The 25,062-nt window shown below is 31.5% G+C and overlaps 7 protein-coding genes across 7 annotated transcripts; 4 read left to right on the top strand and 3 right to left on the bottom strand.

The window, feature by feature from the left end:
• Positions 1-105: 105 nt before the first annotated feature.
• Positions 106-2,902, bottom strand: drkC (serine/threonine kinase; the record flags this gene model as incomplete). Its single annotated transcript, XM_020576096.1, has 6 exons — positions 106-117; positions 387-1,029; positions 1,104-1,281; positions 1,366-1,422; positions 1,858-1,948; positions 2,783-2,902. 6 exons carry the CDS (start codon positions 2,900-2,902, stop codon positions 106-108), a joined length of 1,101 nt encoding a protein of 366 aa, XP_020434085.1.
• A 474-nt stretch (positions 2,903-3,376) lies between these two features.
• Positions 3,377-5,146, bottom strand: drkB (serine/threonine kinase; the record flags this gene model as incomplete). Its single annotated transcript, XM_020576095.1, has 3 exons — positions 3,377-4,022; positions 4,097-4,977; positions 5,132-5,146. 3 exons carry the CDS (start codon positions 5,144-5,146, stop codon positions 3,377-3,379), a joined length of 1,542 nt encoding a protein of 513 aa, XP_020434084.1.
• Positions 5,147-6,668: 1,522 nt separating this feature from the next.
• On the top strand, positions 6,669-7,760 carry fsjB (RlmE family RNA methyltransferase; the record flags this gene model as incomplete). Its single annotated transcript, XM_020576094.1, has 2 exons — positions 6,669-6,877; positions 6,959-7,760. 2 exons carry the CDS (start codon positions 6,669-6,671, stop codon positions 7,758-7,760), a joined length of 1,011 nt encoding a protein of 336 aa, XP_020434083.1.
• A 93-nt stretch (positions 7,761-7,853) lies between these two features.
• On the bottom strand, positions 7,854-11,882 carry PPL_05199 (LMBR1 domain-containing protein; the record flags this gene model as incomplete). The annotated part of the gene is made up of 9 exons (XM_020576093.1): positions 7,854-8,464; positions 8,551-8,654; positions 8,787-9,072; positions 9,163-9,288; positions 9,381-9,475; positions 9,550-9,739; positions 9,833-9,994; positions 10,091-10,298; positions 11,730-11,882. 9 exons carry the CDS (start codon positions 11,880-11,882, stop codon positions 7,854-7,856), a joined length of 1,935 nt encoding a protein of 644 aa, XP_020434082.1.
• A 98-nt stretch (positions 11,883-11,980) lies between these two features.
• Positions 11,981-12,454, top strand: PPL_05198 (uncharacterized protein; the record flags this gene model as incomplete). The annotated part of the gene is made up of 2 exons (XM_020576092.1): positions 11,981-11,995; positions 12,077-12,454. 2 exons carry the CDS (start codon positions 11,981-11,983, stop codon positions 12,452-12,454), a joined length of 393 nt encoding a protein of 130 aa, XP_020434081.1.
• A 1,029-nt stretch (positions 12,455-13,483) lies between these two features.
• Positions 13,484-14,593, top strand: PPL_05197 (uncharacterized protein; the record flags this gene model as incomplete). Its single annotated transcript, XM_020576091.1, has 3 exons — positions 13,484-13,693; positions 13,784-14,387; positions 14,490-14,593. The coding sequence occupies 3 exons, from the start codon at positions 13,484-13,486 to the stop codon at positions 14,591-14,593; spliced, it is 918 nt and encodes a 305-aa protein (XP_020434080.1).
• Positions 14,594-14,953: 360 nt separating this feature from the next.
• PPL_05196 (uncharacterized protein) lies at positions 14,954-25,046 on the top strand (the record flags this gene model as incomplete). Its single annotated transcript, XM_020576090.1, has 11 exons — positions 14,954-14,999; positions 15,128-15,481; positions 15,548-15,808; positions 15,895-16,152; positions 16,221-17,575; positions 17,639-19,057; positions 19,131-20,343; positions 20,416-23,015; positions 23,321-24,329; positions 24,393-24,623; positions 24,700-25,046. The coding sequence occupies 11 exons, from the start codon at positions 14,954-14,956 to the stop codon at positions 25,044-25,046; spliced, it is 9,093 nt and encodes a 3,030-aa protein (XP_020434079.1).
• Positions 25,047-25,062: the final 16 nt, after the last annotated feature.

Below are 25,062 nucleotides of genomic sequence, written 5' to 3'. Positions count from 1 at the left end.
TCCTGAGATTATAAATTAAAAATAAAAGTGTCAACACACAAATGAAAAATTTAATAATTAATTAGTTTTAATTCGATTAATATGAAGATCAGTCAATAAAATTATTTAATTGACATTCTAAAAAAAAACATAGAATTATTTGTATATCTTTAAAAAGATATTAAAATTGTTCAAATCTTTAATTGTCAAATAAGACTATTCAAAAGAACAACTATCCAATCATTTTCATTTCCAATGCTGTAATATAGATCTCTTTATTATCAATGATAATGTCGGTTTTTAAAAATAAAAAACTCTGGTTATCATTAATTAGCATTATTGTCGTAATACTTCAATATATTTGTTTTTTTATTAATATAAAATTAATTAATTAATTAGTTAATAACCTTATTTCCTTTAAATTGAACATCGGGCCATTGTAGATCCATCATTTCCAGACGAACTAAAATCTTTTCCATGGATGGACGTTTTTCAGGATTCTCTGCCCAACAATCGCTAATCAGGGTAATGAAATCTTTCGGTCCTTTTGGTACGGGAGGTCGCAATCCTTCACGTCCAACTGCAAAAATAACTTGGAATGGCGGCATTCCATGATAGGGATCTGCACGAGTAGCACACTCCCACATAACGATTCCAAATGAATAGACATCGGCCTTTTCTGTGTATCTCTGATTTCTGAGAACTTCTGGTGCTGTCCAACATGGTGTTCCACATGCTGTCATTGTCGCTGTCTGTTCGATCGTTGACAATCCAAAATCTGCCACCTTCACCTTCCAGTTATCGTCGACCAACAAATTGTGTGATTTGAGATCACGATGAAGAATCACTGGATTCGAATTGTGCAAATAAATAATACCCCTAACTGCGTCCAAACACATATTTCTAATCAATGCCCAAGATAACGATATCTTTGGATCATGTAAAATACTATATAGTGATCCTCTTGGCATATATTCTGTACAAATACAAATATTTGGTGGAATTGTACATGATCCTAAAAACTGAATAACATTTGGATGTCTAAGATTTCTATAAAATATTAAAATAATAATAAATAACATTAATAAAAATGTAATGTATTATGATGCGGATCTATTAATTACCTCATTAATTCTATTTCTCTGTGGAATTCTTTCAAAACATGATCTGTAATATTATGTGCTGGCAATTTCTTGATTGCAACGACAGCACCTCTCCAATGACCTTTGAATACTTCTCCAAAGTTTCCTTTACCTATTCTTTCACCTAAACTAACTTCTCCTATATCTATATTCTTTCCATCTAAATATTTATAAACAAATGTAAATCAAACATTATTAATATCTAGTTAACTTAATTGTTTATATAAAATATTTCTATTCTTACCTCTTATTCTTTTATAACCCATTCTACCAATTTTTTTCTTTATAAATACAAAACCAACTATAAATATAAGAGTTCCACCGGTAATTGAAGAGGCGATAATAATCCACTGGGTGGGGGTGAGACGGTTGTTTTTCGGCAACACCGACATTGTGTAGTAGAGATAAATTCTAATTTTGTACAAACAGATTCCATTGTCCTCTACATCGATTTGGAATAAGTTATCACCGCTGTTGTTATATAAATTGGGATGTGTGACATTGATCGCAGGTATAGTGATGTTTGTGATGCAATTGGCACACGAGCAACCCAAAATATTGGTTTGCAACTTGGTGTCGTTTCCAATCTGTTCGGTCTGGATATAGAGTTGAACGACCGCATCCTCCGAGTCGGCATCGCAATTAAACGTTCCAAACAGCGAGAATCCAATCATCTGAAGGATCGCTCCGTTTGGCATCGGGTCTTTAAAACTATTGTATCCATCGTTCCATTCACCACGTACCGATGTTCCTGGACTACATGCATATGAAGAGACATTCACACCAATAGTACATGTATCACAAACAGGGTAAATAACTCCACCACTCTATCAGATAGTTTTAAGTATAATAAATAATAAATTTTGTTGATAAAAAAATTAGTTATTTTTACTTTTTCAAATAAAAAAACTTGAAAATTGATTGATCAATCAATCTTATTCATACCCAAAATAAATCTATAAAAGTTACATTAAAACCTTGTATTACTACCACATTGGGATCATCTGCTGAATTATAATTATCGTCACTATAACTATTGCCACTATTATTATTGTTGTCTATACTATAACTTTGACTGTGCCATTGTGATGACAGTGCCGTTGAATATGAAATCTCAAATTGAATAAAGAAATTAATTATCAATATCAATAATAATCTACATGATTGATTAGATTTGATAAACATTCTTTCTTTTTAATCTTTTTTTTATATATTTTTATTATTGCTTTATCTTTTTTTTATTTATTATTATTATTTTATTTCTGTGGCTTGCAACACTACTACACTACTCTCGGGGGATCAACAACTCTTATTATTCAGTCTTTAATAATTGTCATATTCTAATTTACAACGCGATTGATATTACTTTATGATATATATATATATAGATAGATAATAGAATGTGGTAATGGAATTACAGATTTGACTGAATAACAGGATTGATTGGTTGATAGAATGGATGTGGTTTCCTCACTTTTTTTTTGGTGAGTCGCGAAAGTTAAAAAAACTTTGACTCCAGCAGCAAAGAATAAAAAAATAATTAATTTGTTTTTTTTAAAAGAAAAATATCAACGATATTGTAGGGCTTCAAAATCATTTCATTTTTTTTGGTGAAGGTTGGAGTTTTTTTTGATTTTTTTTTGGGCATCGCTTGGCTTTACAAACTCTTTGTCTGAAACAAATGAAAAATAATACAAAGAATTTTCTATCTGATATTTTTTGAAAAAAGAAGTATAATTCTCGTCGAGATCATCTTTTTGGTATTCGAACATTGGTTCCATTATAATTTTAATGAGTTACCATTGGGCATCAAGATTGTTGCAAGTAAATCAACACCACAGAAAAAATAAAATAAAATTTGAATTAATTAGTTAAAGAAAATTAATGTTGATCATCGTTATGAAAACACTAATATTCAATTTATTGATTAGATTGATTTTTCTACTTTTTTTTGTTTTGTTATTTATAATTATTGATTAATTAAAATAAATAAATAGTTGTGAATATTTGCTATAAATATTCACAGTATTGATTTTGAGTTGTGTTGTTTGGATTTTATCGATCTGAATGAGATGAGATGAGTGAATGGAAAGGGAAATCGAATGAAAAAATCCTTTTCTTTTTGGTTTATGTCGACTGGTGTAAAAAAAGGAATACTTCATTATATATAAATAAAAATGTATTATTATTTCTTGTTTGATTATTATTATTAATTATTATTATTATTATTATTATTATTATTACTCGATATGATATTATCTTGGAACAGCTAAATCTGGCCAACCAGTTACTTCCAAGGCTTCCAATTTATTTAGTACAGTCTCCATGGATGGTCTTGAATCGGCATTCTCTGCCCAACAATCGGTCATGAGGGCAACAAAGTCTGGTGGACAGTTTCGAGGGATGGGAGGTCGCAATCCTTCACGTCCAACTGCAAATATAACTTGGAATGGCGGCATGCCAGAATATGGATCGGAACGAGTAGCACACTCCCACATAACGATTCCAAATGAATAGACATCGGCCTTCTCTGTGTATCTCTGATTTCTGAGAACTTCTGGTGCTGTCCAACATGGTGTTCCACATGCTGTCATTGTCGCTGTCTGTTCGATCGTTGACAATCCAAAATCTGCTACTTTAACCTTGAAGTTTTCGTCGACCAACAAATTGTGTGATTTGAGATCACGATGAAGAATCACTGGATTCGAATTGTGCAAATAAATAATACCTTTGGCAGCATCCATACACATCTTTTTCAACAGACTCCATTGAATCACAACGGATGGATCATGCAATATTCCATAGAGTGATCCCTTTGGCATATATTCTGTACAAATACAAATATTTGGTGGAATTGTACATGATCCTAAAAATTGAATAACATTTGGATGTCTAAGATTTCTATAAAATATAAATGAATAAACATTAGTATATATTATTATTATTATTATTTCAAATTGATATTAAATATTTACTTCATTAAATCTATTTCTCTATGGAATTCTTTCATAACTGTTTCAGTGATGTTATGTGCTGGAAGTTTCTTAATTGCAACGACAGCACCTCTCCAATGACCTTTGAATACCTCTCCAAAGTTTCCTTTACCTATTCTTTCACCTAGTTTAATCTCACCTATATCTATGTTCTTTCCTTCTTTCAGCTCGACATAACCAACTCTTGCAATTTTTTGTCTTACATAGACAAACAGTAAAATGAATACCAACGCACCACCTGTCACCGATGATGCAATAATTGCCCACTGTTTCGTTGTCAGTCCACCCTTGGGTGTATTTTTACCTCCACCTGTTGTCGATGGTCCAGATGAAGTGGTAGCTGTGGTAGTGAGACCGCCAGTTGTCGAGGTGGATGCTGTTGAGGTTGTGGCGGTGGCGCTGCTAGTTGCCGTAGTGATTGGTGCTGGCAGCGAGTAGTAGAGAAAAGTACGTACGTTGAACAAACAGATTCCGTTCTTCATGACGTTGATCGACAACATGTTGATACCACTGTAATTGTAGAGTGGAACGATCACCGGATACGAAGGAATCGTCACATTCGTATAGCAATTGGCGCACATACAAGTGGATTCAGCGCTCACTGTAAATATATTTCCAATCTCTTCGCCCTGCAGCAGAATCAGCAGCTGTGTCTTCACGCTACTGTCACTGGCACAATTGAAGGTGCCCAACAACTCAAAGCCAACCGCCTTCAGAGTGGATCCGACAGGCAGAGGATCCTGAAAAGTTTGTTTACCATCGTTCCAATCTCCACGAGTCTGTCCATTTTCATCTGGAGAACATGCAAACGATGTTGCATTCACTGTACAATTAAATGGACAATTAATATATTTACCACCATACTAAAAAAAGTAATATTATAAAAAAATTAATTAATCACATGATCAAAAAAAAAACATGTACGTTTTTTGATTATCAGCTGACTGAAATTGATGATAGATCAATCAAACATATCAGTTGATCATTCTTTAAAATTTAGATATCTACCCAAAATACATCTACATAGGTCATGTTGTAATCTTTTGTATCCTCCAGAGTATTTGGTTCTATATAATATTTATTTATTGCGATGTCTCTTTCCAAATCTCTCTTTCCACCTGATCGCTCTAAACTCTCTCTATACTCTTCTATATTGATTTTTGATTTACTAAAACTATTACTACTGCTGCTAATGCTGCTACTGCTACTACTATATTCATATGACTGTACATAACTATTGTTTAGAACTAACAAAATTAAAACCAGTAGATGCGCTAGTTTTGGTGGGTATAAAACCACCCTATATATATTCATTTTTTATTTTCTATAAAAAAAACAACTTTGCACTTATTATTCCCTAATTCTCTATCTATTAAGATTACTATTATTATTTAACAAACTATTATTATTAATATGATAAACTACTATTTTATTATTATTATTATTTATTATTATTACAAAAAGAGTAAAGAAGAATTTAGATATCTTTTCATCAAATTATTAATTCGAATAATTCGTTAATTCTCTGGTGAATATATATATAGGTAGTTATAAAAGAAAAAGTAAAGAGATAGTTGATTGATGAATGGATTCCGAAACCACAAAACACCACACCAATAACAATGTTTTAAAAAATAAAATCTAAATTAAAATTAATCTTATTTTTTGAGTTTTTTTTTTTTTGATATGTCAAGGGAGTCCTTTGCTACCAAAATTTATCTAAAATATCTTGTAAAAAAAAAAACTTTAAATAAAAAAACTTTTTATAAAATAAATAAATAGAATGAAATGAGATTATAAATATATATCTAAAACAATAAATACATTTGAACAAATATTTTTAAAAATAAAACAAAAAAGCAAACACATATAAATAACACAACAACAACAATGATAGAGGATTAATAGTAATTACTATTAAAGATATTTTAGTACACTAAAATCACTCTCTTAAAAATGTAGAAAAAAAAAAAAGAAAGAAACGATGTGTTGCACCAAAAAACATAAAAAAAAATCAACTACAAATTTGTAACTGGTTTGTGACTGCTACTGGTGGTTATACACCCAAAACTGGTTCTTAAAAAAAAAAAATTCATACCTCAATCAAATTTTGTGTTGAAAAATGTGTGATTTTTGTTTTTTTTTTTTCGAAACACTTTTTTCTTCATTTTTCGGTTAAACATCAATGAACCATCAACAACGCATTTAACAGATTCCTATGTGGGCAGATAGGAGTTGGTGCATGAACTTTTTTTTAGATCTCATTTAGAAACATGGAGCTCCATGTTTCTTTTCACTAACTTCACTCTATTTTAGAATGCCGATGTCTTTGATCCATTCCATTTCATGATCTGGATGCAAAACAACAACAGTAAACAATTCAAATTCAAATTTAATGCAACTCATCGTTCACTTTAGAGTTCTGATCAGAATATTCTCTTTCTATTGATAACTTTTGTTTTAAAAAAAAAAAAAATCAAAAAAGCAAAGTAAATTTTACTATTTTTTATTTAATTTTATTTATTTTCGTAAAGTTAAGTTCTTTGATATTAATATGTTTTTAAGTAACACTTTGAAATCAAACACATTAAAAAGTAGTCATCAACCCTTATATAACTATATTCTATTAGAATTTAATAATATATTTAAATGTAGCAAATATAGTAGTAGCAGTAGAAATAATGACAACAATGATTATCGGTCAAAGAATATAGATAGAACAAGAGCACCTTTACCCAGATCAATTGCTTCAAATTTAAAAGAGTAAATTATATAATACAATGGTTTAAAAACTAATAAATATCTATACTTAAAATAAATTCACTATACTATTTATTTTTTTAGTAAATCGGAATGGTTAAAAAGACAATTGAGTGATCCATACGTAAAACAAGCACAGTTGAAGTCCTATGTTAGTAGAGCTGCCTTTAAACTTGAGGAGTTGGACGATAAGCTGAAAGTTCTAAAAGCTGGATCGGTCGTTGTAGATCTTGGAGCGACACCAGGTGGTTGGACACAAGTTGCTCAGAAGCGTGTGGGCAACAGCGGTATCGTATTCTCTGTAGACATCAACGAAGACGGTTTCGAATTGGCTCGTGCCAATTTTATAGGTGGTGATTTCAGATCACCAGAGACAAAATTAGCAATTAAAAATGCATTACTTAAAGAAAGATCTAAAAGATCGAAAAGATCAAAAAGCAGTAGTAGTAGTAGTAAAAGCGGAACAACAACAACAACAATAGCAACTGCAACAAATGATGTGGATAACAACAATATCGATGTAAATGGATTTGTAGATGTTGTACTTAGTGATATGGCACCTCCTTATTGTGGTATCAGTAATGTCGATCATGAAAGACTGATAGATCTCGCTGGACAAGCACTTGACTTTGCAGTGGAGACACTCAAGTCTGGCGGATACTTTATTGCAAAGGTATCTAGAGGTGGCAGTGAAAATGAACTACTTAAAAGAATACAGCAACATTTTACAACATATAAATCAATGAAACCAGATGCATCAAGACAAGAGTCATCTGAAATTTATTATATTGGTGTTAAATTTAAATCATCTAATAGTTCAAATAGTAATAACAACAACAACGGTAATAATAGTAATGGTAATGGTAATGAAAGTATATATGATTAAATTTCTTATATAAATTGCAATAAAATTAAATAAAAAAATATTTAATAAAATCTTTATTAATGTAATATATATATATGACTCATGATTATAATTTTAATCAAGTTTTCTTTTGGGAGTTGGTGATTTCTTGTTTGGTGATGCAGTGCTTGAGAGAATGAGTGACAGTATATGTGATGATTGTGCCATTTGAATGGGTGAGGAGTTTGCAGATGATGATGATGTCGTTGTGAATGATAGTGTATCGGAATTATTACTAATATTGTTGTTACTGTTGTTGTTGTTGTTGTTGGTGGTGGTGTCTAGTGAGTTGGAACTGGTGTTTAGATGATAATGACCATAGAGACTGGTGTATGGTGGTGAATCGATATCGCTTCCACTGCTTCCCTCCAATGTGGGTGTTGAGTTTGATGAGCCTGGTAGTGATGATGAAGATGCTCCTGCAGATGCTATTGTCGTCAAATTTGCATCTCTTTGCTGCTGTTGTAGTAGTAGTTGTTGTTTTTGTTGCTGCTTGTTCTTATAATACGGTAGACTCGATAGTATGTAGGCTAGAGGTGACTGTGACTCTGATTTCGGTAGTAAAAACTGTAGATATGAATGAACCAGCAGTCCAATGAATGTTGTACAATAAAGAAATTGAAATAGCTGATCTCTTAGATAGTTGGTATGTGTATATGATCCCATTAAATCAAATCTACTTATTTCTTTAATAATAAATGCATAATATAAATATTAGTATATTATCAATAAAGAGTATTATAAAAAAATGAATGAAATATTAGATCTTTACCTAATATTCTAACTACAACAGGGAATGATGAACTCATTAATAGAATGATCGCAGTATTCATAATTAGTTTTCTCATGGATGTAGCTTGTACTTTTGGCGGTATACTAGATAGTCTAAATAGTCCAACAAATGCAGATACCATCAAGTAGCGTTTTTTTTTTTTTTGAAAGAATAAAGAGAAAAAATATAAGTAAGAAATGAATGTATTGTAATACGTATGAGCTATTACCACTTACATAACAACAGCAGTCTCCAATAGAGATTCGAATGGACCTAGTTTAGAACTGTAAGCCAAAAAGTCGGTGGTCCAAGTCGATGTATTGTTAAATAGTTTCTTTACAGAGTGAATGAATACATTGAATACCACCCAACCAGTGAATGCGAAATTGATCAATGTGATAATGAACGATAGTAGTTTTCTTAGGAACGGTCGCTTTGTTCCCATACCAAATTTCTTTATAATTTGATTTAACTCTAACAACTTTACTTCTGTTCTTTTTCTTTCATTTTCATTTAATTTACCTAAATAAATATGTAACAACATTATTATTATTATTATGAATATTATTATATTGATATTATTATTGGTTGTTATTGTTATTGTTTAATTACCATTTTCTAAACTCTCTCTTAATGTCGAAACTTCTAATTGAACGGCTTCAATTTCATCTTTTGATTGTTGAATTCCAAAGTTGATTCCATTCGATGTCAATGTATTAAATCCTTTTGGTATACAAACTAGTAATATTAAATATTAAACAACAAGTATAAACTATAGTTAATAACCAAACATTTAAAGTCAAACAAAGATCTATATATATAATACATACATAAGACTAATAATGTACCCATTGTGGATATTAAAGAATATGAAAAAGGTAGATAATCTTTACTCTTAACTTTACCATTCAATTCATATAATAATCTATATACAATATAAACAAAAGCTATAATAACGATTAAAACATTAATATAAATAGTGACGGTGTCACAAGTTACTGAATATTGTCTCTATCAACAAACATACCAATAAATATAAGTGAAACTAATAAAAAAACTAATAGAGCGGCCTTAATCCTTGAAATGAATGATCTCTCCTTTAAACCTTCGGCTTCGTAATAAAAGTATGCAAATGGTAATATAATAAATAATGATATGTTTGATCCCCAAAATATTTTATTCCAAAATGCTATAGCATTGATAAGTGATTATAGATTATTAATAAATTGATTAGAAATGATTGATCGATCATTGATTGATTGATTGATTTGACGACACTTACAGAAAATTAGATCACGATGTAACCATTGGATATAATAGTTTGATGGAAATGTTGTGATGATTTCGTTACTGATGATTGTGATTGGTATTAGAAGCATCGCCGCCAGTGATACTGATAAACAAAATGTACATAATATTCTTGGTAAATATAATATTTTATCAACTATTTTTAAAAGTATATATATATCGGTGAAATAGATATTGATTAGTTTATTTGTATATATATTCATAATTCTATATATATTAAACAACCACATACCATCTTTCTTTCTAATATATTTTCTAACGATAAAATGTGATAATATGAATAGAGTCAATAGAAATGTAAATGAAACAATGCCATCTCTCATGAATGAGAATATAAATTCGACTTGATCATTGTTGTTGTTGTTATTGTTACTATTGTTGTTATCGGTAAGATTGGATAGCTGCTGTTTCGCATCATTCGACTTGTCGACCATAGTTGGCTATTCATATATTTAACTATAATATATACAACGTTTGATTTGTATATATTCCCTAAATATTATTATTATTATTATTATTATTACTTATTAAAACTTCTTTTTTTATTAATTATTTAAATTTTAAATAAGAGTAATTATTCGACTAACTAAACTAATAAATATTATTATTAGTCGTGTCATTAAAAACATTAATATAGGGGGATAATATCGACCAATTTTTTTTTTTTTTTTTTTTTTTACAAATTTTACCAAAAACACACCGCTACACATAATTATTGTTGTGTGTTTTTGGAGGTAAACAAAACTGTCGAAAAGAGATAAGGGGATTCAATAAAAAGATATTATATAGTAGAATCTCTCATTTTCTTATTATTTTTTATTACTTTTTTATTTCAAGTTTATTTATTTCATTATAAATTTTTTTTGTAGAATATGATATGTTAATCTATTTATAAATATTTATTAATGATCTTACTCAAAAATATTTTTGATCTTCATTTTACATTCAAAAATAATATAATACTTGTTCATTTCAAACAAAAAACTTGTGTTGTCTACAACCAATACCCACCCTGCATACCCATTCAAAATAAAATTCTGATAATCTATCAGTTATTCAATTTCAAACAAAATTGCAAAAACAAAAACCAAAAAAAAATCCAATATAAAAAAACTGGACCATGGCAAAAAATAAAAACATTCAAAAAACCAAAGGCAAAGCTACATTATTTATAAACGTTGTTGTCACAAGTTAGTTTGCCAAAGCTTAGGAATTATTGTATCATTTTATTATTTATTTATTTATTCAAAAAAAAAAAAAAAAAAAATCTTTTGAATAGTTTAGTTTGTTGTATTTTAAAAAGAAAAGTAAAGTAGCGTAAAGTAAAATCTAGATACAGCAAAGAAATCAATAACAACAGTAATAATATTTAATACGTTTCATTCGGTCACAGGTGTGTGAAATGTAATGCAGTGGTGGTGGTTGACTTTAATTAAAGAATGAAAAATAAATGATCGTATTTCTTACAAATAAATAAACTATAACCACAATTTGCAATAAAGTTTAAGTTGTAGTTGTTTTGGTTGGTTAAGTTTTTTTTTTTTTGATAAAAACTATGCCATATTACACTCAATTCACCTAGCCAATCAGTAAATTAACAAAAATTAATAAATAAAATCGAATAAAGAGAGAGATAACCACATCATAAAAAGATCACAATGCAAAAAAAAAAAAAACCACCATTATTATTTGCAAAAAAAAAAAGATATATTAACGAAACAATACCACAACTACAAACAAATAAAATACCAACACAACAATAAAAAAAAAGAAAGAATAACAAACAGGAAAGACAGAAATAAAGATTTTAATTTAGATTATATCACAATCAAAACATCACATTAATCATCAATAACAGTAACTATAAATACAATTGTATTGAAGGTAGTTAACTCAATACCTATTATATTTGCAGAAACAAAGAAAACCCAATTGTTATTGCAAACGATCCATTCCATCCATCCAACCACCAAAAACAATTTCTCATCAACGCAAAATTTTTCATTGATTATTATTTGCTGCATTAATTAATTTTACAATAAATTAATTTAGATTTATTTCTAACATTACTTTTATTAATTTACATTTATATAGAGTTATATAATTTATTAGCATATATAAGATGTCATCAGTAAAGGTATTGTATTTATTATTAGGAAAACAAATATAGAATGAAATGATTTAACACCGGGAATATATAATCATTATTATTATTTAGTCATTAACTTCAACATTCGAAACTGCCGAATCACCTACAGCAGTAAATAAGAAATCACATAGTTCACTTGGATTCACACCAAAGGTTGGTGGAGGTGAAGGATCGGTCGATACAGAACCCATCCCAAGAGACAGAAACAGTGCTAAATTGGATAATTTCCTAAAGAATGAGGTTCTACCACGTGGTGGAATGCCAGGTGCCGTTCATAAATCGGCAGTCAACAAACCACCACCCAACGAGTTGGACAACAAGGCCAAGGCCATACCAACCTACGGTGGTAACCCACATCCAGTCTACCAATTAATGTTCCAAGGAAAGCCACACGAGTCGGCATCAACCAAAAAGAAAATAGTAATACCACCATCTCATGCGTATTAAAAGGAATCAATCAAAACAACAACTACACACATATTCATATCTATACACTAATTCTTTATTTATAATAGCAAAACAAAACAAAACAAAACCATTAAATAGAATAGATATATCTAGTTGAAGAAAGAATGAAAGATAGTATTTGCGCTAAAATAACAGACATAACCCTGTAGAATAATAACAATAATAACAACTAATAATAATAAGCTATCATATTAAATTCAAACATTCCAATCTTCAAAATAAATATATATAATTCTACTTTTGTATAATTAAATTTCAGATGTTAAGTTTTTCACTTGGAGAAAATATTTTAATTAGTCGAAAAATGAAACTAGTTTCTTGGGAAAATCATTAGAAAAAAAAAATAAGGTGCACCTCTAATTTATTGTTAAGTTTTAAACACTGTTATTCCCATAATAAAGTGATAATATTTATTTGTATCAAGATTTATATTGATAGGATTGATTGACTTAATTGGGAATGGCCCGTCGTCTTAAAATTAATTTGTAGACTCCTGCTTAGAATCTTAAACAGAATTTGTTCTATATAATGAACTATTCAATTTAAACAAGTATAAGATGATGTAGTTACCTTTCCTTTTGTATTTTTTTTTTTGTCTTAAAATTTAATTTCCTCGTCATACTGATTGACTTAATCAGGAATGCCCTTCGTCTTAAAATTAATTTGTAGACTCCTGCTTCGAATCTAATTTATAAGCGATTCAATTGACAAAAATATTTCCTTTTTATTTATTAAAATTGTAACTATAATTTATTCATTTTTTTTAATTTTATTTTTTTGTTACTTTGATAAATGAAATTTTTATCTATTATATATAAAAAAAATATAAAAGGAAAAAAATTTAATCTTTTTTAAAAAAATTAAAATATAAAAGGGAAAATAAAAAAAATAAAAAAAATAAAAATCTTGATAAATTAGATCCAACAAATGAATAATCCTATTTACAATTTATATTTAGATATTAAAATAAAATATATATTCGCCTTTATATAAGTATATAAAAAAATAATGGAAAATAATCTTAAAAGCAATGAAAAAAAATTTAAGAATAAATTAACTGTTAATAATAATAAAAATATTGAATGTTATAGTCCTTATTTATATCCTAATAATTTAGTAACGACTGTTTGGGTAACAAACATTGATAAATCAAGTAAAGTTGATGAAGTTTTAAAATTATTTAGTTATTGTGGTAGAGTTAAAACTATTATTGTAAAAGTAAATAATTATATCACATTTTTTCATCCTTTATCTATTTCATCCTTTTTTTAATTAACCATTTTTTTCTTAAATATCATTTTTTTTTAGAATATCAATAAATATTGTAAAGATGCTCTGGTAATTTTCGAAAATAGTCAATCCGTTGACACTGCTTTGCTTTTGAATGGAGTCATAATTGGTACACTTCCTATAAAAGTAATTAAAGAGATACCAAAGGAATTGATTTTCAATGATGCCGATCTAAGTAAAGCTATACCAAATATCTACAGTTTGTCACCTGGATCTTTGACACCTTCATCGTCATCATCATCATTGTCAGCAATGATGTCACCACCAATATCTTCTCATGAACCACTCTCAGAGAATGATGATTCAGCACTATCATCATCTTATCAACAACATCTTAATCATTTAGTAAATAATCCATTAGATAAATATTACAATAATAATATTCATTTCGATGGTGGTTCAGAAGATGACAAAGTTCCTCAGGATAGTAGTGAAGATCTTACCGAAGACTACGAAGAAGAAGAAGACAATGAAAATTGTCAAAATGTGCCTGAGGCAGACAAAGAAGAAGAAGAAGAAGACGAACAAGAACCTGATAAAACAGTTTTGTTTCTAGAGGATATACTATCATCTGGTATTGCACTATCAAAAAATGCTTTAAATGAAGCAAAGAAAATTGATGGTAAGTAAAGTTAAATCTTTTTTTTTGTTTTTTAAATATTTTAAACAAAAACTAACAATAATAAAGAAAAATATAATATAAAAAATACATTATCTAAATTAGTAGGAGATATAGGTAAGAAAGCATCTGCACTTATTGGTAACCACAAAAACGAACATCAGTTTCTACAGAAAAGTTCAGAATCTTTTGATGATGATCTTGATTAACTTTTTATAACGAAATGATTTCTTTTTTGGTTGTACAAATTATCGGAGATTTTTGATGAATAAACTATTAATAAACCAAAGAGAATCAAAAAAAAAAAAAAAACAAGTTTTGTTTTTCAGAACTTTGAGCATCATTTTGATTGAATTTTTTTTATTTATTGTTTTTTCAGCAAAAATCAAGAAAAACTTTTAGTTTTTTATGAACATATTCTGTAGATAAAACATAGTTTAGGATGTCGCAACAAATATTATTGGGTAACGATTCGTTTTAGGTTGATTGGTGTCTAGATCACAACTTTTTTTGCATACTTTTTAATCAGCAATCAATCATCGTGTTTTATTAAAAATAAAATCAACAAAATGACAACCAGTAGAGATTTCTGCTTTAGAAAATGTGATGATCATCGTTGATTGATTACTTTTCTAGCCTATGAGCGAATATTAACAGTTTCTTTTTTAATTTAAAATTTTAAAAAAGGTAAATATATATAATAAAAGTAATATAGAGATATTTATTAAATTATTTTATTTTAGAGAATTTTATGATTATAATTAAATTCACAATTATATCATTGATATTGCTGTCATTGATCAGTTTGTCGAGTGGGACACTCACTTTTAAGTATCTTCCGGCAAAGATACCAAAGAATGCAGGTTTCAAATTCTATGAAATCGATGCGAGTTTCGATGTCACCGCTTACAACAGTCCTACTCAGCTCAAAGTACAGAGTCTTCAACCAACTGGTCAGAAGCGAATGACTTGTTTTTCACTTGGAAAATCTCAGAGTAATGCAATCTACAAGTTGCATGCCGAGTGCCAATTGACCTATGTTGGAGATTATATAATTGAATTGACAGGTGTTACCGATAAAGCAAAGTATACACTTGGTAACTATTAATATTAATTCAATGTTATTTCTGAAATGATTATTAATCTCTTATAATATTTTATAGATCTTTCAAATTTAATATTTCCAAATCAAATTATTCCAGGAACATCTGTAACTTTTTCAGCTGATATGGTTGATGGTGTTAATGTGTTTGCACTCACTGACAATGTCAATCCAGCAATGAATATTGTTCCAACTAGATTGAATGCTCAAACTATGGAAGTAGCAATCCCACCAGGTTTGACATCAGGTCTATATTCCTATTATTTCGTAGGTAATGCCGGAAAGCTATTACCAACACAAATATTTACTGTTGATGTATTTCGTAAGTATTATAATTAATAATAACAAACATTAATATATTTATTCGATGATGATGTAAATTAACTTGATTTCTTTATAAAAATAAAGAACCATTTGTAAATAGTGCAGAGGTAGTTGATTATGTACCATTTCCAACTATTAGAATCAGTGGAAATGGATTGGACAATAACAATGTACCACCTGTTATCACTATAAATGGTGATAACTGTTTAGTTTTTGGTGTAATAAGTACAACTTCGATTACTTGTAAAACCAATATTATAGTTCCAGGTGTCTATCCGATTGAAATTGATTTGACAACATATCCAGCACCATCGAATATTCATAATATTGATATAAACTATCGTAAGTTAAGAGTTTAACAAACCAAAACAAAATGAATATCATTAATTAACAATATCTCTCTTATATAGATGCATCAATTAATGCCAATAGAGTTTTTCCTTCTCTGTTGGGTGGTGAAATGATAGTCTATACTAGAGAGGTTGCAAATGGTCAGATTCCAAATTTCCATTTCGATTACAATCCCGCTGCACTTTTGGCTAGAACCGGTGGTTATGTCAATATCGATGGATTGCAATATGCAGAGATTAGGGTTAGCATTCCAGCTAATACACCCGGTCAGTTTAATATCATGATGAGTTGGGTGACCGGTGCAAATCCGCCAATTGCAATCCCAGATACAACTATCGCTATTACCTATCTCGCCACTCCACCTCAGCTACAAACAATCTCTCCACCTATGGCCAGATTTACACCTTCGTTTACCAATTTCAATACCAATCCAATCAGAACACAAATAACCATTGGTGGCACCAACTTTGTAGACAGCATTGCACCCACTGTCCAACTGACAGGAGTGAATCCCACCACCGGAAATCTCTTCACAATCGCCTGTGAAGATATACGTGTACAAACCAATATATTCTGTACTGTCAAGAGTCCCTTTGAAATAGAATATTCTGTTCAAGTTTCTTATAGTCCACAGCTAGTTTCCAATACTATTAATATTCGATTCTATGGTTTATCTTGTTTGGGTAGAACACAACAACTGCCATCGGTGCTACCGAATCCACCTGTCGATTGGTCATTCACCTTTAAGTTTCGTGAGACAGAAGACACTCCTGACTATGAAAAAGATAGTTACTTATACCTAGACAATCAGTATGACACTGCTGCCGTACAAAGATTACAGGGCTTGACCGATACCACTACTGAGTTGTCTCCTCTGGCTGCGACATTCGACCAAATTCAATATGGCTACTCCTACTATTTCTATAATGATCAAGTTGGAATGCGTAAACCCGATGGTCACAAAGTAAAAGATACAGAAGATCCACTAGCAAATTTCCATATCTATTCGAAAGGAACCAATTGGGGACATACCAAAGGTATGGTTATCTATGACCATGACACTGGTTCAGGACTTCACATTATCCATTCTCAGCCATATTGGCCAGCATTTACGTTCAACGGTGCAACGCTGCCCACTAAAAAAGTTCCTGGACCACCACCCTACGAGTACTACGGTATCGATACACCCAATTGGCTTGGTGACAAATCACTCAACCAACATTTCTTCTGCTATACATTCGGTCCCCACGATAATGCCAATCCAGACACCACCGGTATCAACTTTGTATCTAAATTCATCTCTCAAAACAATCCAATGTTATTCCAATCAGTCTATCACGGACTACCTAATATCTACAAACAACTTGATATTCTTTTAAATCCAGATCATCTTGCAATTAGAGCAATTGTAGATGTAAGTATAATTAACAATTTTAAAATAATAATAATATTTAATAACTATTTCTTTAAATTCTAGAATTGTAAAGCAGTCGTTACAGCAAAAGGTAATTTAAAAGATAATTGTTGGTGGAAATATAATTTCAGAACAAAAGGTGGAAATTTGTTGGATTTGTTTGCAAAAACATCGAATAAGTATGAAGAGCAAATGGTTCCTCAAGTATCTGCTAGTGCCACAGCACTAAGGATCAGAAATACCAATTCTCACTTCATGCTAGACGGTATCGATATCTATGAGAAAATGTTGGACGTCTTCAATGACTTGCCTCCACCTCGTGTCAGACCGTTCTTTGTTCAGACACTTGAGTTGGGTGTAGGAAAGCGAGCTTACCAAACACTCGATCGACAGAAACTACTCTCTAATGTCGAGTACACACTTCACAGTACCGATATCATGGAGAATCTACGATCGATACAACACCGTGCCGACAGAGACCACTCCAAGTTGATGTATAATATGCAAGCACAGCCATTCTCCACGCTTCGTTACGACAATATTTTCTGTGCCGGTGATAGCAATCGTCATAACGGACAGGGTATTCGTGGTGGTGGAGCAGCCTGCATTTTCAGTCCGGTGCTTGTAAACTATTTTTCAAATAGAGTTGCCCGTTATTCAAATGTTGTTCCAATCAACGTTGGTGCCAATCTCTTTGGAATCCAATCGATGGATCTTCCAGTTTGGATGATAAATTCAATCATTCAAGTGAGGATCAAACCAACCGATATTCTAATAGCTGTTCCATCGGGAAGTGTTTTCGAGGTGTTCCAAACTGTCACTTATGATAAGGGAGTTACTCACCATGCAATTCCAACCATACCAAGAACCTACGGTACAACAGACATCACAAGTCAATTCGAAACCGAGATGTTTATCTATCGTAGTGACATCAATGAAAAGGCAGAATGGACCGAAACATGGTCATTCTCAATCACTGCCAACAAACCAAATCCAATACATATTCAACAGTTGTATGCATTACAAACCGCACAATTTTCAGTGTTTGCATGTAATCGTATTGTATCTCCATGTGATATTGAAAGTTCATATAGAGTAGATACCGCATTTGACTTGGCAACAAACCCATTTCAATATCTCTATCATCCAGTCATCGAGTTTGTAACACACGCCAATTTCATGATACCATCTAACAACCCAATGCCATTTATCAATCATTTCATCGAATATCTCATAGCAAACTGCCTCAATTGGTTAGCCGTATCACCAACCTATGAAATTGTAGTAACAACACCAGGTACTGAAAGTAGAGTGGAGAATGGACAGTTACATATTCATAATATTCAGTGTCAAGAAGAAATAGCATTCGTTCTCACTTGGAAATCAATTCTTTTACTCATCCAACAAAGAGACAATACTGTTACAGTTGATAATAATATTATTAAAGGAATTTCATGGGCTATTTCTAAACATTTAATTAATGTAAGTTTGGTAAATTTACATATTTAATTAATCATTTTGCTAATTTAAAAATTATTATTATTATCTTTAAAAGTTAATGAGAGGTTCAATAAATTCAAATATTGATGTATGTTTTAGTTTGAATCCTGAAAGAAAAACACCAGTTGATCTTGAAGGTATGCCAAATAATATCGATCCACCTTCAGCCTATTGGTATGCTGCCACTGTTTGGGATTGGTTAGATACACAAGATGATCAAAAGTTGGGCCCTGTCAATGGTGTTTCCTCCGATACACACGAAGATAAAAACCAAGGTCGTGAAATTCCATGGCAAACAATCCTCGACCAAGCGATGCATGCTCAGACCATTGTCAATATCTACAAGAACCTTCCAATGGCCAACCAAGTCAAAGAGAATGCAGATATTATTCTTTACAATGGATTTGATCCTGCTTTAATAACTGCTAGTAGTCGTAATAGATTAATGTCATCAACAGCAAATCCACAGTCATATTATTATAATATGCTTGAGCAAACACTTGTCGAACCTGGATATTTCACAAGTTATCAACTCACTTCTCTTTCTCCAATTCAATTGGAAGAGCTGTATTCATCAATTTTCTCAAAATGGGAGACAAATCAAGCCATTCAAATATTATTGGAGAATCCATTAAATTCAATAGTTGCCAATCATTTGATTCAGAATCTAGATTTATTGTATAACGATATCTCCTTTGGTAGTATCAAACTTTGCTATCTCACAGGTGAAACTAAGAAACTGTGTGATCCAATGTCAATGGTTTCAATGATTCACTTAATTGAAACCATTACATCTTCGGGCGAACCATTGAATTCACTATCAAGCGATTCCAACTACGATTCAGATTTACAAGTTTATTTCATTGATGCAGTAGCACCAACTCTATCCAATCTTTACAGTGGTATGGTTATTGCGAATCTACGTGGTCAACTCTGTGATGTTTCATTTACAACCTTACCAAAGTCCAATGTCATTGAAATCATCGATTCCATTTGTTTAATTAGCGGTCCAATCATTCAAAGTGTATCCATTTCCAGTGGTCCAACCTCTGGAAACTATCCAATGGATATTCAAGGATACCATTTCACCAGTGGAATGATTGCAAGTGTTGGTAGTAATAATTGTATTCAATCAACATTCATTGATTCCACCAAGATCCAATGTATGGTTCCATCTGGATATGGAAATAATCAACCAATAACCCTTTACAATCCATCCAACGATCAATTTGATTCACAAACACTTTCATTCTCTTTTACCTATAATTGTAAGTTGTAAAATCAATATTATCATTTAGGATCAAATTATTTATTAATATTTTATTTATTTTCATTTTTAGTACCAGTTATTCATTCTGTTACACCATTCATTTTACCATCGAGTGGTACTATTCTAACTATTAACGGAGAAAACTTTGGAAATACAAAATCATTGATAAATCTTAAAGCTAAAGGTATTTCTGATAGTTTAACTATTTTATCTTTAAGTGATTTAATGATAACTTGTCAAATTCCAAGTGGTTCCGGTGCTGGTTTCTTCATTTCTCTGGCAATCAACAGATATAATGTTCCTTCACTGAATGGAAATGGATTGGGTTTAAATATGGTATCCTATCAAAATCCAATAATAAACTCATTCACCCCTGTCATTGGAAAAGTTTTCGATATCCTAAGAATCGAAGGTTCTTCATTCGGTCAGGATCTCTACAGATCTAAAGTGTTCATAGGTTTCAAAGAATGTCCGATTCTCTCGTTGTCCGAAAGCATCATCAACTGTCGTATTCCATATGGTATCTCCAATGAATTGATAACCGTCCAAATAGCAAGACATAAACCGATATTCTCAAACAAATACTTCCAGTACCAATCGTCGGCAATCACCTCACAGGCATCACAAATCTCCACTAGAGGTGGACTAATTCAATTCCATGGTGATTCATTTGGAAGTAGTCTCAACGATATTGCCTCCACCAAATTCGATTCACAGCCTGTCGATTGTGTTCCATTCAATTTGTTTATTGAATGTCAAATTCCAGAGGGTATCAAGAATAATCTTGAATTTGAAATAGCAACCAATATCTATGATAACACAACCATTGTCAATGTTTATTTGCCTCCGGTAATCGAATCGATGGCATTCTCTTTCCAGACCAATAATATTATCATTTTCGGAAAGAATTTCATTCCAAATCAAATCCCATATGATATCTCAACTTCGTATATCGAATTCCTAGATCAACAATCTCAACCAATCAGATTTAACCAGACATTTATCGATGAGAATCAGATTTCTGTCGGTCTAAATGTATTAGAATTACATTTAATATCAGTACAAGTAGTTGTTGAGGGAAGAGCATCGAATTTGATGAACCTTCAATTCGACTTTAACACATTCATTGAAATATACCAAGATAACAACATGGATGGTCTACAGCAACAAGATGAACCAACAGTATCAGGAACCGTATTGCTATCGGGCATTTCAAATCCATACGATATCACGCCAACTTCCGGTACCTTTACAATTCCAGCTGGTTCCTACTTGATGAGCATTCAAGTAACACCGGATCTTGTTCTCCCATTGAATAACTATAATATAGAAATATCAGCAACCGACGTCAATGTTATCAAAATCCCTGTTTGGTCAAAGAAGAACTGTGTTCAATCCTATCCATCCACCAACGGACAGACCATCGTCACTCTCCAACAAGGAACAACCAATCTTTGGGTATATGATATCTGTGTAAACACTCTAGATTGTAAATATCCAGTTACTTCACTCTCACCTCAGCCAAGTCAATGTGTTGCCACTTCACTCAGCAATATTGCAATTATTGAAATAGGTTCTCCAATAACACTTTTATTCTATTTCGACAATAATCTAAATGGTGTTAAAGACGCCAGCGAAGATGAGCCCACTCCAGGTACAATCACCATTCTATATAGCACCAAGAATGGCAGACAACTTAGCACAGTCGCTCAAACCAATCCAGTACAATTCCTTTCTTACAAAGGTGCAGTTACAGTGTCTCTAGTGTTCTCCAACCCAAACGTCTACTCAATATTAAACAAAAAGGTGTATTACATATCCGATCCACTATCAGATACCTATGGATTATATAGATGGAGCTACGATTCTATAAAACCAGTTATTCTCTATAATTCATATGGAGTAGAACTGTCGTTACCAATTGGAAAGTATAATTTATCGACTCTTTCCAATATGGGATTTGTAGGAACAAAGAATCATTATGGTAGTGGAATAATCAATTCACTAAATACATTTACCACTGATATCAGAGTCACATTCACCAAAACCGAACTCTCTACTCCAGTACTCCAATTAAGTGCACCAACTAGAACCAATATCAATCAAATGTCACTTGTTTTGATTGAAGTTTCTTATATTCCACTGTTTAGCGCATTCAATGGTGTCGAACCAAGTGGTCAACAGATACAATTCTTCTCACCATACATCTCGGCTGTTCCCAACTTTTTCTATGGTGGTCCTTCATATACCAACCCATTGAATTGTAACGCATCGCTAACAGATCAAACATTGGTAACCTGTACTGTTCCTGCAGGAAGTGGTTCTGTACCATTGTCAATGATGATGAACCAAATGAGACTTTTTGCTTTTAAGGAGTATAAAATGGTTTATTCTGTAATATTGGTAAGAGGTGTAGTTTTTGAAGATTTGAATGGAAACAACATTAGAGATTCCGGTGAAATTATACTTTCAAATGTTAAAGTTGTACTTGGACTTACAACCACCGCAACTACCAATGCAATGGGATCATATACATTTTCAGGTCTATATTCAGGATCGTTTGTCTTATCTGTTCCACCAAGCTCAACACATTATCTATTGAAACCAATCAGTGTTAATCTATCACCTTCAACACCAGGTTTAATTCAACATATTGGATTAACAAAAAAAGTAATTATTTTAAATCAAAACTACATATATTTAGTTTATCAATTAATTAATAATCTTTAATTGATATTTTAGATGGTAAAGGATGTTATGGAAATATTATATCTGGAGTAGAAATATTGTCGTTACAATATGGAAGTTATAAACTATCTGATTTCGGATGGTGTATGAGTTCTCTAAATTCATCGTGTACAATGCAGAAAATTACTAAATCATTCCCATCCAATTGTACTGTCGACTTTACCGATTCCAATACAATTAATATTCGATATCCACAGCTGATCCAACTCAATTTATATATCGATAAGAATTTAGATAATATAAATAACGATGCTTCTCTTATTGAACTAAAACAATCGGTCGTCACTATTACTATTTATCTAGATGACCAACAAACTTATTCAACAATTACCAAGACAGGATCAACAAGTTATACAATCGATATCACGCCAATGGTTACTTTTCAATTTTCATCGGTTGGAAATATCCGGCCTGTAATTAACAATCCAACGATGCTCTCTGCCACACAGCCACAATTCTATTGGCCATACTACCAATATTTGAATGGTGCACCCTCGCAGATATTCTATGATCAACCAACTTATTCTGGAGCGACACTTGAACTCCCAGTCGGTGTTTACAATAGCAACTACTTGGCCGGTCTGCCTATTTCGTGGAGCAACAGTGTGAAATCATTTACAACCGCACCAAATATGGTTGTTGTTCTATTAACTTCGGTCACAAGATTTGAAGCAAGAGACAATCAAGCCGTTGTAGTTGCAATCAATCCAACACAAATCGAAATTCTAGCTGATAATCTTTTGGTGGATAACCTAATTGTTCCAACAATCGGCGGCTCTTTCTTTATTAACAATTGGTCCAGTAAAACACCTCAGGCTTCTTCACCATGTGGAGGTTCATCGGCTTGTACATTGCTCCCAGATGGATCGAAATACCAATGTCCGGTCATTGCAGGCATCACAAAATGTTCAATCACAATCAAGTTTGATAATTTTGTAGTTTCTGAACCATACACATTGAGTCGTGCCGCTGCTTCAGCTACAGGATTTGTTCTTCAACCATCTCGACTACCAGCAAACGAACTTATCATCAACGGACAAAATTTCCCACCAGCAAATATTGCCTTAGGATACTCTAAAATTCTGGTCGATGGTAATCCATGTCAACTTGTATCTTTTATCAATGAAACTAGAGCATCTTGTTTAGCAGCTGCAATTACACCGCTCACCGATGATGGTGTTCTTACTTTTATTATTGGAAATCTTCCACCATCATATTATAATTTCCAATACAAGTGTATGTAAAATTGATTGATCAAAATCAATAATGTTATTAATATTATTTTATGTATTTAATTAGCTTCTAAATGTAATGGAGCAACAATTAAAGCAGGAACTCAAACTAAAAACTATGCCATCGGTGCTAATCTAACACCAGCCTTTGCCTACAATGAGATTAATTGTTCGTGGTTCTGCTACTGTACATCGACCTCCAATCCTGTAAATGCTATTTGGACAGTTGGAATCAATTCAATGGTATATAGCAAGACACAGACATTTACAAAAGATAAACTAAAATTCTCTGTTCAATGTAAATATCATGATAAAAACCAAAAATTAACTTTGTAGATTTATTTAATTAACAAATATATATTTTTAAATGATAGATGCTAAATGTAATGGTTTAACAATCTCTGACGATACAAATTCAGATGTTACTTTGATCAAAGGTGATTATACCTTTGCAGCAAATATAAAATTGAAATCCATTGTCAAACCACAGATTGGATGTAAAGTTTTAATGTCACTTGATGCCACAACAAATATCACAGTTGTTTCATCATTCGACCCAGCCAATTTCCCCAACTACCCAAGATGGTCCACCAATTACTTGAGCAAGGCAGTTATCGCAGACTATCCAGATCTTCGTGGAACTCCACTTTCCAGTGACGGACAATATGTTTCCTCTCCACCACTTTTAAATCTTTCTGTTGGTAATGTTAAATCTCTTTAAAAGAAATAAATAATTA

The sequence above is a fragment of the Heterostelium album genome (genome assembly GCF_000004825.1).
Source record: "Heterostelium album PN500 unplaced genomic scaffold PPL_scaffold5, whole genome shotgun sequence".
Classification (NCBI taxonomy): Eukaryota; Evosea; class Eumycetozoa; order Acytosteliales; family Acytosteliaceae; genus Heterostelium; species Heterostelium album.
The sequence above is the reverse complement of the archived record's forward strand: the minus strand, read 5'-3'. Positions and strand labels throughout refer to the sequence as shown.